The sequence below is a fragment of the Nelumbo lutea genome, chromosome 4 (assembly GCF_056320005.1).
Source record: "Nelumbo lutea isolate HS-2025 chromosome 4, American lotus-T2T, whole genome shotgun sequence".
In the NCBI taxonomy this organism is placed as follows: Eukaryota; Viridiplantae; Streptophyta; class Magnoliopsida; order Proteales; family Nelumbonaceae; genus Nelumbo; species Nelumbo lutea.
In genome coordinates this window covers 90,632,167-90,649,275 of record NC_142687.1, presented here as the reverse complement: position 1 = coordinate 90,649,275, position 17,109 = coordinate 90,632,167, and the positions used below count along the sequence as shown (strand labels likewise).

Here is a 17,109-nt window from a genome sequence, read left to right as displayed (position 1 = left end):
TTTGAGTGTCCAACACAGAAATGGCTCCCATTTTGCTGTGTTTATGAAACATATCTTGGAATCATATTGCAACTTACTGTTGCCCTTATAAATGTCATAATACTTTTAGAAAATGCAACTGATATTTTCTGTAACATTCTCTCTTAGTAAGGTCAGTGAGATTTTGAGCTAATTAATTTCATGTGATTTATTCTGTTTATAATAGGTTACCTTGAGTTTATTTGATATACTTATAAATTTAAGATTCTGCATTTTGTAGGAGTCTTTGTGCTATTGGAAGGGGGTGTAAGAAGCTCAAAAATCTTATTCTAAGTGATTGCTATTTTTTGAGTGACAAGAGTTTGGAAGCAATAGCCACTGGCTGCTGTGAGCTCACTTGTCTTGAAGTCAATGGCTGTCACAATATTGGAACATCTGGGCTGGAGGCCATTGGAAAATCTTGCCCGTATGTTTGTCCTTTACACTTATAAATTATGAGTATCATTCCATAATAACCTTGTGGATTTGTTCAATATAAGGGCACATTGTGATGCTTGGTAGCTAATCTACTTCTCTACTTGGAATTTGGCCTAATATTCCCTTTGATCATTTTCTCTGTGTTAAGGTTAAATATGTTATCAAAATCGTCCTTGCATCAAAATTAGGAAAATGCTCTTCTCAATAAATGCAGGCATCCTGAGAACTTAAAGTTGCTGAAATTCATAATTTTAGTATAGAATTGTTAGACTATTATTCCATTTTATTCAGTTATGTGCTGAGATAATTGAAAGACTCAATTAACTCTAAAACCTTTTTGTTTATGAAAAAAATTCTATCCACAAAACATTCCAAACTTCATAATGTCCATTCTGATTAGTTCAAGTCTCTGCTTTGTACGTATTCGGGAAATTGCTCTACTTGTAAAATAACATTTTTCATCTCCGCTTTGAAGTTTATAATTACTCCATTAATTGTGATATGTGTATCGTTTGGCTTGAATTTCCTTTTTAAGGCATCATTTTATAGTGAACATGGAAGATTACTCCTTGTGTGCATTTTATGTTTTAGCTAATGGAAAGTTCGCAAACCATTATGTGGAAAAAAGTTGAAAGCAAGTATGTAATCCTCCATGGCTAGTCTAGATTGACTGGCACCTGATGTAATCCTTCCTCACTAACCTCTTCCCTAGCTAAATCATCTGAAACTCAGTTTGGTGAACTATGGGTCCATTTGAACAAGCTGTTTCTTTGACTCTACTGGACATTTGTCACTTCATTATCTCAACTTTATCTTTACTCCATCCTGTTTATTTTTTGTTGAGTAGTTCCCAGGAAATGATGGATTATGTAAGATATTGGTGATATTTTGCTCTAGGCAAGATGGGGAAAGTTATTTTGGGAGTTGATACATGTTTGGGTATATAATCCACTATTTCTCCAGTGAACCAAACAAAAAAAGAAAAATTGTCATTTTATTCAAGATTGGTTTAAGGCTGGTGTCATCACTGTTTTTCACTTGGCTAAGGACTTTTAACTTGCAGATATTTTCATCAAAGCCATGACTGGTCATGGCCAAATTTTCTAGTGGACTAGCTAATTCTATCACTACAGTTTAAGTGGGAAACTGAAAAAATAGATGTGGGATGATGCATTCTTATCTTTATTATATATTGATTATTTGTCAAAAATGTATTTTTCTTTATTGTCAGATGTACTAATGTATCATGGAACTGTAGCTTAGGATCATTTCTTAATTACTTGGTATTGAAAGTTTAGCAGCATTACCCCTTTTGTTCATCTCAATGCAACATTAGATGAATCTCATGATGTGATGATGAACTCAATTGTGCATCAGGCCAGGTGAGGAGATCAATATAGTGGTTATATCAAAGCTGGGACAGAATGACAGGTTTTCCTTGGCTATTGTTTGCTTGGGTGGTTATATCACCTGAAGAGCAGAGGTTTTAATATGACCAGCTACTGCTATCTTTTCAAATCTGAAGAAGAAACTGCTTTCCACCCATTTGTCTCTTGTCAACTAGCAAACTTCATTTGGAAACTGTATTTCTTCCTATTTGGGGTTTCCATCTTCCAACCATCATCAGTAGCTGGACTCTTCTCAGGCTGGCCAAAGTGCAGAGGAGGAAACAGAGAAAAAATAATTTGGAGCTGTATCCCCTTTGCAGTGTGTTGGTCTCTGTGGGGGGAGAGAAATAGGAGGTTATTTGAAGGAAAAGAAAGGAATACTGATGAGGTTGTGGTTTCAATTGGCAAACTTGTCACTGATTGGATTCTCTCTCTTCAAGAGTTTGAGCAATTTAGTTATTCAGGTTTTACAGAGAATTTCTGGGACGTTCTTGAGATTCAAGCTTGCAATATGCATCAGTTTAGTCTTGTATGAAGTGTTTCTGTTTGTTTAACTTTAGATGGGCACTATGTATGCTTGATTGTAATGGGGTGTCATCTTGACAACCAACAGGTACCTATTTTTTATTTTAATAAAATGTTCGATCTTACCTTTAAAGAAAAGGGATCCCTAAGCTTGATTAGGTTCAAGGTTTGGTGGCTTTGGGCAGGCATTATTGGGGAACACCAACAATCAGATGTCTTGGCGAAGGAAGTTGTCTATTCATTCTCTTGTTGGAAATGAAGGCACTGGACATCCTGAATAATGGATGCAGACTCAGGCTCTTCAATGGATGTCAGATTCATTTGGATTGTCAGGATTCTTTGTTTTGAAAGATTTGGATGCCTAAGGGTTATGTTCAATGGTGGATTAAATTCTCAGGCATTTCACTCCATGTTTGTTGTCCAGTATTTAAATAAATTGAAGATGCACCAGGTGGCTTCATTGAAGTCAATGAAGATAACTTAGGTGTATCTCGGTGGATTCTTTGTGCTTGCTTGTGGGGAAGCTCTTTGGTGGAAATCCCCAAAATGCTGCATTTAGTGGTTGGTGGTGGAAAGAGAAGCTAAGGGGTTGTTGGAAGTTAGAACAAGAGATTAGGGATTTGGAACCCAACCTGGTGGGATTGGGAGTGGTGTTGATTTCCCACTTTATAGTTCTGTTGTAAAAGGTGGGTGTTGTTCTCTGGCTGTATTGGAAGATGAGGTTTTAGCACTTGAAGTTGTTTCTCCTCCACCTTATTCTTCCCCTGAGGAGAAACAGGAAAGAAAGGACCACTCTCAAAGAAAGACACATCCATAGAAACATAGTATTTTTGAGAAATAGGGTTGAAACAACGGTAACCCTTTTGAGAAGAATGGTAGCCCAAGAATATACAAGGAAGAGCACGAGGGTCATGTTTACCACTGGTAGGAGACAAGTTTTAAACAAAACAATGACAACCAAACACACAAATGGGAATAGAAAAGTGGGGAGCTTTAGGGAATAGGAGCTGATGAGGGGCCTTGTACCCTAACATATGTGATGGCATACAGTTGATGAGATAGGTAGCACATAACACAACATCCAACCAAAATGTTTTGGAACACTCATATGGATGAGTAACCCACGAGCCACTTTAAGTAGATGGTGGTTTTTTCTTTTTGCAACGCCATTTTATTGGGGAGTTTTGGCACAAGAGCTACGGTGGATAGACCCACATGAAGCAAAGAACTCCGTGGGATCACTGTGGAAGTATTCTTTGGCATTGTCAGATTGGAAAATTTGGACCTTTGTTTGAAATTGGGAGAATATCATGTGTTGGAAATCTTTTACAATCTTTGGTACATCATCCCTGGACCGCATGGGATACACCCATGTATATTTGGAATAGTCATCAATAAAAGTAATGAAACCTTTATAGCCAAGCTCAGATGGTAAAGTAACAGGGCCCAAAACATCAGAATAAACAATACGGACACTGATTTAAATATGGCATAGTCCAAACATCAAATGTCAAGTGTCTGAGTTCAAATATCAAACAATATGGCATAGTTGTTTGGGTCATTTCTACAATGTTCGCTCAGCTGACAAATTTGACATTTGAACTCAAACACTGACACTAATTTAAATAAATCTGGAAGTAAGACCTTTAGTGACTCAAAAGATAAATGACCCAAACAACTATGCCATAACTGAGGTAAATAAATCTGCTCCTCCACCTCATCCTCCTATAATTCCTCCTCATCCTGTTCTCCAAAGGTGGTACCAAAGACAGATTCAGACATGGGCAAGTTGTTTCCACTCCTACAGAAGAGCCTCTTGCTCCTCTCATCATGACTGAGGTAACAAGTCAGCCTTCCTCTGGCCCATCTACTTCTTTCCCAGACCTTGATCTTCCCATTGCTCTTCGCAAGGGCAAGCAGAAGTGTACAACCCATTGTATCTCTAAACATCTGTCCTATAGCCTTCTATCTCCTACCTACTACTCTTTTCTTGCTTTTGTTTCTTCTCATGTGATACCTAGGTCTGTACCAAAAGCCCTATCTAAACCTGAATGGAGAGATGCTATGATGGATGAACTGGATGCTTTGCATAAGAACCATACCTAGGATATTGTTGACTTACCAAAAGGGAAGGAACCAGTGGGTTGTAAATGGGTATTTGCCATTAAATATCATTTTGATGGCTATATTGAGAGGTTTAAGGCCAGGTTGGTTGCTAAAGGCTACACTCAAATGTATGCTCCTGTGGCTAAGATGACCTCAGTTTGGGTTTTGTTATTTCTAGCTGCTACTTTTGATTGGGCTCTCCACTAGTTTGATGTTAAAAATGCCTTCTTGAATGGAAATCTACATGAAGAGGTCTATATGTCTTTACATCGGGGGTGTAGGGAAAGGAAATGCAAGGGAAGGTGTGTAAACTGCAGAAATCCATTTATGGTCTCAAACAATCTCCTTGTCCTTGGTTTGAGAGGTTCAGGGCTGCTCTTGTCTCATTTGGTTACACACAAACTCAATCTGACCATACCTTGTTCTTGAAAAGAAGTGGCTCTTTGGTGACCTTTCTGATAGTTTATATTGATGATATTGTGGTCACAGGTAATTACACCCAAGAGGTCAATAAACTTAAAGATTTCATAACTCTGAATTTGAGATCAAGGATTTAGGAGATCTCCGATTTTTTTTGGGCATTGAAGTTGCTAGATCTAAGGATGGTATCTTAATTTCTCAGTGCAAATATATCCTTGACCTTCTTACTGAGACTGGTAAACTTGGTGCTAAACCAGCCTCCACTCCTATTGATCCCAATCATAAGCTTTCTAGTACAGATGGTGAACTTTTATCCGATAGGGGAGTGTTTCAGAGACTGCTTGGGAAATTGTTACATCTCTGCATGACACAGCCGGACATTTCCTATGCAGTGAGTGTTATTAGTCATATTATGCATTCTCCTAGAGATAACTCATTTAGTTGCTATAGAAAGAGTTCTGTGTTACTTGAAAGGTACTCCAGGGAAAGGTATTCTATTTGCCAAACATGGACACGTGAAGCTGGAAGCATACACTGGTGCTGATTGGGCAGGATGTATTGATGATAGGAGATCTACCTCGGGTTGTTGTGCTTTGGTGGCAGGGAACGTTGTTTCATGGAGGAGTAAGAAATAGTCCGTAGTTGCCAGATCCTCTGCTGAAGCAGAATGCAGGGCAATGGCACATGGTGTGTCAGAATTACTGTGGCTACGATCCCTTTTAGAAGAATTGGGGGTTGACTATGAGAAGCCAATGATGCTCTACTGTGACAACCAAGCAGCTATCAATATTGCACATAATCCTATTCAACATGATAGAACTAAGCACATTGAGGTTGATAGACATTTTATATAGGAAAGAGTTTCCTCAGGAGAAGTTCGTTTGCCATTCATCACCTCAGAAGAACAGTTGACTGATATTTTGACCAAGGGAGTTCCGAGAGGGAAGCCGACACACTATATAAGCAAGCCAGGCATGTTGACATTTATGCTGAGCTTGAGGGGGAGTGTAAAGAGACTGGCCGAATGAGCCCTAGTATCTTTTCTTGTAGTATGTTTTTATTTATCTATTAGCTAATGGATAATGGGCCTATTATTTCTTTTTACTAGTTCTCTTTATGTTACTGCCTAGCTGGCCACCCACTTAAGGGTATACTTGTAATTATGCTAAGATTGAAGTTTAGTAAAAGGATTAGAGAAGGGAGGGAAGAGACATTCAAACTCTTCTTCTTCTTCCTCTTCTTTTCTCTATCTTCTTTCTTTTGTGCTGTTGTTCTCTTCTTTTCTTCCTGTTTTCTCTCTAATTTTTCCCAAGTTTACATCAGTTTTAGAGGACTGATTTACATCTCATCCACTCTCTTTGGGAAGTCACCTTCTTAAAGGAATTATTGCCTCCTACACCCACACTCCTTTTAGCCACTAAGGCAATCTGCTCCCCCTTGGAGTAATTCATCACACTGCCTACTCTCTTCGGATTGTACTAGAGCATACACTTCTTGTACTAAAGGAAGATATTTACTTTCTAATATCTGAACTCTGAGGGACTCATATACAAGGTTCTGCCCCAAGAGGAAGGCAAAGACCTGTTGTTGGGAAACTAGAGACTTGTAGGCCTTAGCATCAGCATCACACTTCCATTCATTGTTCTGATAGTGATCTAGTTCTTTCCATATTGAGGTCAAATCTGAATAGTAGGCTGAGAGAGTCCTCTCCCCCTGCTTACAAGTAGAAGAGGCAGCTTGCAACTAGTATATTTTGGCATAATGGCATTGATCTGAATAGGTAGATTTTCCCTGCTCCCAAATCTCAACAACTGTTTCTGGCCACATGAAGGTCTTCCTGACTGGAGGCAACATAGAAAGTAACAGCCATGACATCACCATGTTGTTTTCCTAATCCCACCTATGATGCTTTACCTCTGAGACTTCAGTTCTTTAGTTTTACCATTAATATAGCTTACCTTCCCCCTGGTAGTTATATAGTTTGATTCCCCTTAACCATTCTAGGTAGTTAAGACCATCAAAAGGTATCACAGCCATGGGGAAACTCATGTCAAATCCCCCACTCACTCCACTTTGATTGGAGGACCCATTAGATGGGATAGAATCCTCAGAAGACATGTTATAAAATTTAGGTTCACAGATCAGTTCAGTTCAAAATCAGTCACAGTTCAGCCACAATTCATTTACAGTTCAGTTCAGCCACAGTTCAATTACAGTTCAGTCACAGTTCGATCCCCAGTTCAGCCACAGTTCAATCCCCAATTCAGTCTCAGTTCCACAGTTCAATCTCCAATTCAGTTCAGTCAAGAATAAGTTATAGGGCTAGCACACATATAGGAAAAACTTGCTTGCACACTGCTGAAAGACATTTCAGAGACAAAAGAGGGCAACTCTAGAGCTAGGCTGACTTTGTATGTACCCTTTCATCACTTTTCTTGGATACACAGCTACTGAAAAAATTCCCAAGGAAGATAGCCAACTGTTGTCTTATAGTTACAGGTCATTTAGACCTACACCATCCAGTTATCTGGGTACAAAAAAATATCAGGATCATGCAACGCAGTTCAAAGTGAACATAGCAGTTTCAGGTCATCTAGACCTCCAAAACCCACTTTCCTGGGTACAAGGAAGAAGGGAAGAGGACTAGTAGAACCCCCTTCAGATCAGTCTGATCTACTTCTTGATCAGATTTGGTCCACAGAAAGGTGAAGTCAAAAAAGGAAGGATTGAGAAGATTTATCGCACTCTTTCTAACCTCAGAAAACCCGCTCTGATACCATGTTTTCAGGTTAAGGATATCAAAGAAGAAGAAGAGAAGAGGAAGAGAGAAGAGAGAAGAGAACAATTTTGGATTCAAAATCACATAGCTGGCGGCGCCAGTTATTAGCTTTTATATTAGGGCGACCCAACTAATAATAAAAATAAGTAGAATTACAAGAGTGCCCCCTGCGGCACTAAAGGACAGAAATATAAATAAAAAAACTGAGAACAACTAACTGATTTCAACATTGTTAATATGATGAGCACTCTAGGGAGTGTGCATCCATAGTTTTTGTTTTTTTTTTTTGATAGATTGCATGTTTCTAGCGATTGATTAACTTGCAGTTCTGTATCATTGGTTCCAGGGGCCTTTCGGAGCTAGCTTTATTATACTGCCAAAGGATTGGTAATACTGCTCTTTCTGAAGTTGGTAGAGGTTGCAAACTCTTACAAGCTATTCGCTTGGTGGATTGTTCAACTATAGGAGATGATGCCATATGTGGTATAGCTCAGGGATGCAGGAACTTGAAGAAACTTCATATCCGTCGATGTTACGAGGTAGTGCTTTTGGCTTCTTATGTGGCAAAGGACTTTTCACATGTTCTTTCTCCCCTTCCAATTAATAACACTCTTTTACCAACTCTTTGCTTATATTTTCTTATACACATTCTTTCAGATGATCATGGAGTTTTCTTTTTGGTAATTCTTTGATATTCTTTTTTACATGAAAAACGTTTTACTTGTAGGCGAAGATGTTTCATGAATAATTGTACTTCAGAAAAGATTGCATATGGAATGCTATACATTTTTTTGATCAGCAGAAAAGATTAATTTATTAGATTTAAAGAAAGTTGTAACAGTACAAATGATGGCAGGGATGTCATCCCCAGGAGTTATCAAATTACAGTTACAAAGAATTCTCAAAAAAGTACTTCAGTTTACAATTTAGCCCTAAACAAGCCATCTCTATCAGCTCCTTGCTTTGTCAATACCAATACATCTGCAATTCCATTTGCAGACCTTATCCACCCAAAAGTGGAATTGAATCTCTTTGCCAAGGTGTCTATCTCCCTAAAAGCATGTCTGTATTTCCATGGAGCTGATCTGATATTCTTGGACCAAAATATGACTAACTGAGAATCTCCTTCCACTTCTAATTCCCTTACTCCAACTTGTACATCAAGCCTTAATCCATGTAAGAGAGCCATCACTTCAGCTTGTACTGAATCTCCAAAGCCAATTGGTCCTGAAAATAATGCCACCACCACTCCTTCATGGTTTCTATGAACACCTATTCCTGCCCTTCCTAGATTACCCAATGAGCTACTGTCAAAGTTAAGCTTCAATTTATTGAAAGATGGAGGTTTGGAAACTGTTCTTACACTTTCTGCAGGTCTAACTGTTTGTGCCACTTCAGTCCAGGATTGTATTATGTCATTTGTTGAGAATTCTCGAAGGAGATCCAAAGTTTTTACCCAATGTGCTGTCCTTACTGTTACAGATTCAAACAGTTCCTCCTTTGATTTGCTCTTCTCATTAAAAATTCTCTAATTTCTTTCTTCCCATACAGTCCAGATCATCGTTTCTCTTGCTGTCCTCCACATAACTCTTACTCTCTTCTTTTGTTGACTTAAGAAACTGGAATTGAATAGGCCTACCACATCCTGTGGAGGATCCCATCTGCAACCAAAGAGGGAACATACATATTTCCATATACAAGACATAAAAGGGAAGGTAACAAGTAAATGAGGAAGGGTCTCACCACTTTCCTTGCAAAGGATACACACATGAGGAGAAAGGCATTTGTTTGGCCTTCTTTTCTGTAGCAAGTTACAGGTGTTGATCTTCCCAAGGAACACTTCCCAACACAAAGCTTGTACTTTAGGAGGGATAGGCTTACACCAGATTTCTTTAACTGGGAAAGTTTCCCCTAAAGTCTCCGACAAGGCAAGAAGGTTAAAAATGGAAGCACAAGAGAAAAGGCCATCGGGTGAAGGGAACCGAATTCTTCCATCTGGAGAGTTAGGGTCCAAGAAATCATTTTCTAGCTCTGATAGTAAGAGGACAAGGGAATCATGTTCAAAATCTCTCAGATCTTTCCTAAATCCAAAATCCCAATTTATACCAATTTCCATTGAAAAGCCAAATCTTGAGATGGGTTCAGCTTTGTAATTGGATAAGGAAAAGGGCAAGGGAAATTTTATTTCAATGGCAGATCCCCAACCCAAAGATCTTCCCAGAATAAGACCCTCTCCCCATTACCCACATCAAACTGAGTGAAACTGAGAAAGGTTGGTAATGTAATGCCTCTATTATTGCTTTCTAGGGGGATCTTGAAGAAGCATGAGTTGCCAAAGTTGCATCCTAGCCATTTTCTGCCGTACCTTGAACGCTTCCAATGACCTTGTGCCACAATCTATTTCTTTTTAGAGGAAATCTCTAGAGCCATTTTCCTAGTAGAGCTGTATATTGTATTTCTCTATTAGATTCCCAATTCCAAAGTACTCCCAATTCTCTAGGTTCGCATACCTGTTCCCATTTTATAAGATGATCTCTTCTTTCATCCCCCGGTTCCCACAAGAAATCTCTCATAATTTTCTCCAAGTTTGCAATCCTGACCGGTATTCTAAAGGTAGAAAGGAAGTTGGCTAAGGTGGATCTAATCAGAGTAATTCTTCCTCCCATAGAAATGTAACCCCTCTTCCAAAAGGTTAACTTTTTGGTGAACCTTTCTATTACGGGTTTCCAAAAGCTTTCTAGCCTAGGATAACCCCCCAATAGCATACCAAGATACTCTAGGGGCCAATTCCTAATCTTGCAACTTACCACCTCCTGAATATCTTGTTCTCCCGTATTAACTCCTGCTACACAACTCTTCACCCAATTCACTTTCAACATTGATACCCTTTGGAAAACATCAACTAGAAGTTTTAAGTTCCTCACATTGGATTCATTACATTCCTCACAAAAGATGATTAAGTTGTCTGCAAATTGCAAGTGAGCGACAGCAATCTCCTCCCTACCAATTCTCCATCCTCTAATCAAGTTATTTAGATCAGCCTTAACAATCATAAATGGGATCTCCCTGCCTTAAACCTCTTTTTGCTACGAAGAAATCCTTAGCTACTCCATTTACAAAAACCGAGAAATGTACTGAGCTGATACATCCTTTAATCCAATTCCTCCATCTCTCACCCAATCCAAACTTCTCCAAAAGAACTAGAAGGAAGGACCAATCCACCATATCATATGCTTTTTCTAGATTTACCTTACAAATTAGTCCTCTCCCTCCTTGTTTTTTCTTTCAGCCACACACTCATTTGCCACAAGGGTCTATTATTTGTCCCCCCTCTACAAAGGCTCCTTGGTTTTTGGAGATTACCAATGGTAATACAGATTTCAATCTTCCTGCCAAAAGTTTAGCAATAATTTTATAGGGGCTTCCAATTAGACTTATAGGCCTAGAATCCTTTGGGGTTTTTGCCTTTCTCTTCTAGAGAAAGGAAGGTAGCATTTGTGCCTGGTGAGATTTTCCCTTTGCGGTGGAATTCGAAAAAACACCTCCATCAAGTCGACTTCTAGGATCTGCCAACAATCTTGATAAAAAGCTATAGAAAATCCATCAGAACCCGAAGCTTTAGCTCTCTCCATTGAGAAAATTGCTTCATGGACCTCCTCTACAGTGAAATTCCTTTCAAGAAAGGCAGTTTGGGTTTTAGGGGTGAGATAAGGAGATTCAAGTGGCTTACTCGCAAAGTTCAACTCTTCTGTGCACCCTATATAGCAGCTTGCATCTCTGCACTAGCCACCTCGCCTGCTCCATTTAGGCTAGAGTACAAGGCAACATTCTGTCCCTCTTCATTCCTAGACACACCCCCAATACCAGAAGGTCTAGGATTGCTAAGGTTGCTTCTGCCAAAGTTGAGCTTTTTGAAGCCTTTTTCTGGGGGTTTACAGTCTACGACAGGTTTGTTCTTAAGTTAACTGTAGAAGAGTTTGCAACAGATTCCCAGTTTCTCCATGTGTCCTCAAAGGAGAAAAGTGAGAATAAATCCAAAGATTTGGCCCAGTTAATAGTCTTTATTAGCAGAAACAAAAGCTACGTCCCTTTCTTTATCATTAAAAATCTTGTTATTTCTTTCTTTCCAAACTGTCCATACTAAAGCAGCCCTAACACATCTTCATAAAGTTCTACCTCTTCTCTTAGGCCACCTAAAAGTTGTAGGGTTGAAAAGCCCCCTGATTTGCAGAGGCATATTCCAAATACACCCAAAAAGACCAACAATTTTTTCCCAATGATTTATAATAAAAGGGCATGAAATCGGAAGATGGTAATTGTTAGTCAGTTCGAAAGTCAGAGAAATAGAGAGATAGACAAAGAACAGCTGAATGGTGGGTGTGACACCTTGTATCAGTCAACACCCTAAAAGATATATTTATATTAAGTTGTAAAAGGATAGATCTGCCCTTAATGTATAGGAGAGAGATAATACAAAGAATAGATATACAACAAAGAAAAGTAAAAGTACAAAAATAGCCCTACGGCTAGATTTCACTATCTCTACACTCCTCAAAATGATGCCTAGGAATAAGCATTAGTTTGTCCATGAGAAATAGATGTCGAGTCCGTGCCATTGCTTTAGTTATCAAGTCTGCTAGTTGAAGCCCGGAAGAGGCATGAGGAAGTGATATGGTACCCTCAAGAAGGAGATCGCGAATGAAGTGGCAGTCAACTTCTATGTGTTTGGTGCGCTCATGGAAGACAGGGTTGGATGCAATTTTTATTGCACTGATATTGTCTGCATAAAGAGGAACAGACAATGATGGCTCATTTAGTATTTTAAATAGAAGAGCCTGAAGCCATATGATCTCACTACACATGGAAGACATAGTTTTGCATTTAGCTTCAGTTGAAGATTTGGACACAGTAGCTTGTTTCTTGCACTTCCAGGAGATAAGGGAGTTGCCTAGGAAGACACACCATCCAGTAATGGACCGTAGGGTGTCAGGGCATTCAGCCCAATCAGCATCCGCATAAGCCATAAGATTAATGGGAGATGATGAGGAGAAGAATATCCCATGTGAAGGTGTGCCTCACACATATCTTATAATTCGATGAACTGCAGATAAATGTGGTTGTCTTGGAGAAGAAACAAATTGACTTACTGTCCGAACTGCATAATATATGTTTGGCCGAGTCATGGTGAGATAGATTAAACTTCCCACTAGCTGACGATAAAGGGTAGGATCTCCAAGGGGAGACCCATCATCTTTGCTGAGTTTTAGGTTCAGTTCTAGTGGAGTGTCCACAATCTTAGAGTCATTAAGATTTGCCAGTTTAACCGGGTCAACCACATACTTCTGTTTATTAACAAAGTAGCCTCGAGAATTTCTGCTCGCTTCAAGGCCCAAGAAATACGTCAAAGGTCCGAAGTCCTTCATCTTGAAGGATTCACTGAGTAACTGTTGTAGCCTAGAAATTCCTTCTGTATCATCCCCTGTAATAAGTATATCATCAACATAGAGGAGTAACATTGTTACTCCTTGCTTCCTCCTTAAGATGAATAAGGAATAATCGGAAGGACTCTAGATAAAGCTAGCATCGGTGATAACAGATCTGAACTTTTCAAACCATGCCCTAGGGGCTTGCTTTAGGCTAGAGTGATTTCTTCAGATGACAAACAAGTTGCGGATCTGTACAGTATCCTGGTGGGGGCTTCATATAGACTGTCTCTTTTAACTCCACATGAAGAAAAGCATTCTTGACATCCGTCTGATGGATTGTCCATTGTTTGGCTACAGATATGGCCATCAGAAGATGTACAATAGTCATTTTAGCTACAGGAACAAAGGTCTCCTCATAGTCTATCCCGTATTCCTGTTTGTATCCCTGTGCAACAAGTCTGGCTTTATATCTGTCTAGGCTCCCATCAGATTTCAGTTTCACAGAATAGACCCATCGACTTCCTACGAGAGAGAGGCTTCTGGTGGAGCTTGAACCAGGTCCCAGGTGTCATTCTCAAGAAGGGCTCGAATCTCAGAATCCACAACATCTTTCCACTATGGTTCTGCTATAACCTGCTGGTAGGATCTAGGAAATGGGAATGCCTGTGGTAGATAAAACAGTAGAAAAGAAGCTATGGTCTAGTGAATAACCATAGCGATTAGGTGGTTGAGAGATTCTAGTGGAACGACGTAAAGTGGGTTCAGGAGGAAGGTCAGGAACACTTACTGAGGTAGCTAGAGTGACCGGATCAGAAACTAGAGGCGGAGCAGAGGGGGGATGGAGACTGAAGAAGGCCGTTTCTTCCTAAAGTATGTCTGAAGTTGCTGCGGAGGTGACAATGGAATATCTGAGGTGCCTGTAGAATCAAAACTGTGCAACAAGGAAATAGGAGCTGGGAATTTCACAATATGTTCAAAAAGGGATACACTTTCAAGAAAAACTACATTACGAGAGATTCGAAGGCGACGAACCAAGGGATCATAACAAAGGAATCCCTTATGTTCAGAACTATATCCCATGAAGGCACACAAAGCTACTTGTGTAGTTAACTTTGTGCATTCATGGGGTGGAAGGTAGACAAAATAAACACAACCAAAAACCCTGAGCATGGATAGGTCTGGAGGTTTGTGAAAAAGAGATTGCAAAGGAAAAGAGTTATTAAAAACAGATGACGAAAGACGATTTATGAGATACACAGCAGTGCTGGCCGCCTCCACCCAAAACCAAGAGGGTACATGGGAGTCTTGTAAAAGGGTTTTGACTATGCTCAAAATGATTTGTGGGGTGACTGAACAAGATTTTTGGGGTTGAATTCCATGTTGTTTCAGGTAGTTCTGAAAATCCCCATCAATATTATCTCCCCCTGAATCCGATCTTAGCACAGACTCGAGCATCAAATTGGGTAATTACATGAGCGTGAAAGTGTTTAAAAACATTGTACACTTCAGATTTCTTTCGAAGAAAATAAGCCCAAGTAAAACAAGTGCAGTCATCAATGAAGGTGACAAAATACTTATATCCCAGCCGTGAAACAATTGGAGACAACCAGACATCACTATTGTTTATAATTAAAAATATGATGTAAAAATAAATAGATAAAATAATATAAATAAATATAAAGCTGGAAAGGGGGGGAGCAGATTTGACAGCTGGCCCACTCCACATTAATTCAAATTTTAAAGCGTTGGTTATGGTGGGGGGGTGGGGGGGAGTTAGGCAACCACCCCACGTATGAAGAGTGGGGAGGTTGCTCTAACCTCCCTACCCCATAACTGTGTTAGGAACCTGCCTAACTCAGGGCTCTTCAAGGGAGCCAACCTCCTGAATTCGTTGGAGAGAGAGAGAGAGAGAGAGAGCCAACCTCCCAAAAGAATTATTGTCTTATTTCTCTTTGTGCTTCACTACTTTTACTGTTTACAATCTTTGATTTCTTTCTGTTACAGCTGTTGCAAGTGGACGATTAGTTGTGCTGACGTGGCCTCCTCTTGTAAAACTGATTAACTGCTTTCTGTTGTTCTGTTCCAGTAGTCTTTACACTCCCCCCCTCCTTTAGAGTGACCTTGCCCTCAAGGTCTAATGTGGGAAATTTTGATTGTAGACCTAAGTAGGATTCTCAGGTTGCATCCTCTTCTGGGAGTTTAGACCAAACAACTAATGCTTCTGGTATGACTCTTTCACCCCGGCGCACCCGTCTGAAATCAATGATGCGGGCTGGCTCAGTCTGCACTTGTCCTTCCTCTGAAAATGTGGGAAGGGTAGCACTTGTAATGACTCCTGACTTCGGCCCTTTCTTCAGTAAGGAGATATGGAATACAGGGTGCAGTATTGATGTTGTCGGAAGGTCCAGCTTGTAGGCCACTGACCCTATTCTCTCAAGGATTTTAAATGGTCCAAAATAGTGCGGGCTGAGTTTGTTCCACTGTCGGCTTGCAACTGAAATCTGCCTGAAGTGTTGTAATTTGAGAAACACCCAATCATCTGCTTCATATTGGACATTCTTGTGGTGTTTATCATAGGTGTGCTTCATCCATTGTTGTGCCTGTAAGAGATGGTGTCTCAGTTGCCTTAGCACCTCATCCCGTTGTGTTAGCAGTTCTTCAACGGCCGCTATTATGGTGGTTCCTTTTTCATAAGGAAGTAGAGGGGGAGGGTCCCGACCATAAAAAGCTCTGAAGGGTGTCATCCCCGCGGCGCTATGGAAAGTTGTGTTGTACCACCATTCAGCCCAGTGGATCCACTTCACCCATTGTCTTGGTCAATCTCCCGCGAAGCATCTCAGATATGTTTCGAGACTCTTGTTAACCGCCTCTGTCTGACCATCATATTGGGGGTGGTAGCTAGTTGACTTGAAGAGTTTAACCCTGTGTAGGCAGAAAAGCTCAGCCCAGAAATGGCTCATAAAGATAGGGTCCCTGTCTGATACAATTGAGCTAGGGAGCTCGTGTAGGCACACAATTTCCCGGAGGAATAATTCAGCAATTGTGGCTGCTGTAAATGGGTGTGATAGAGGTAGGAAATGACTGTATTTCGTCAATCTATCCACTACCACAAGGATAACTGTTTTGCCGGCAGAAACGGGCAATCCTGTGATGAAATCCATTGATATATCATCCCAGACTTGGGTTGGTATTGGGAGTGGTTGCAAGAAGCCTGCTGGTGTTGTAGTGGCCGACTTGTTTTGTTGGCATACTGCACACCCGGCTATGAAGTTCTAGATAGATGTACACATGCCTTTCTAATGGAATTGTGTGGCGATGCGTTTTTGTGTTCGTAGGATGCCGGAGTGGCCACCTGTGGGTGAGGCATGGAATAATTCAAGGAGCTTCCTGAGATGGGCAGAATCTGCCATAATTTCCAGACGTCCTTTGAAGAAGAGTAGATCATTCTTAATGGTGTACCCGGGGTGCAGTGAGGGATTTGCCAATACTTGGGCCTTCAACTGCTATAACTCCCTATTTGATTGGGCTTCTTTTCGAAGTAGATCCAGGAGTGGAGAAGTTGGGGAAGATACTAGTAACTGAAATGATTGTGGGTGTCGTGAGAGGGCGTCAACCACCCAGTTAGCAGCCCCTTCTTTGTACTCAATTATGTAGTTGTACCCCCCTTCAAGATGCGCAGAAGCCAGAGCTACCCTGTCTTGCCCAGGTGTCTCATGGTAATCGAAATACCGTTCGGCTCTGAGAATCCAGGGAGTTGGGTCGCCGCCTGAGAAGATGGGGAAATTGATATTGGCTGCTCTCTTTGCCGTTGGCCCTGTTCTGCGGTTGTTTTCATTGCTGCACTCTTCTTGGCTTCCTCTGTCGTTGTTCGTTGCCCCCTGCTCCGGCCGATTGAGGAGAGCAGTGAAATCTTCCTTCATTTCTTTGAGATCTGAAGACATTCGATGGATCTCTACCTCCATCTGATCCACTCGGGTGTCTACTGACGTGTTTCTTGTGTTGGTCATGC

General features: G+C 40.5%; 1 protein-coding gene across 8 annotated transcripts in view; it reads left to right on the top strand.

The window, feature by feature from the left end:
* LOC148861739 (F-box/RNI-like superfamily protein) overlaps positions 1-17,109 on the top strand; it is an 88,484-nt gene that overhangs the window by 40,907 nt on the left and 30,468 nt on the right. For all 8 annotated transcript variants that reach the window (XR_016095005.1, XR_016095001.1, XR_016095006.1 and 5 more), the window contains exons 4-5: positions 260-445; positions 8,021-8,213. Coding sequence is in view for 2 of the 8 variants with exons in the window: in XM_088941649.1 (XP_088797775.1) it covers positions 260-445; positions 8,021-8,213 (379 nt within the window). In the remaining 6 variants the exon portion in view is untranslated. The remainder of the gene's footprint in view (positions 1-259; positions 446-8,020; positions 8,214-17,109) is intronic.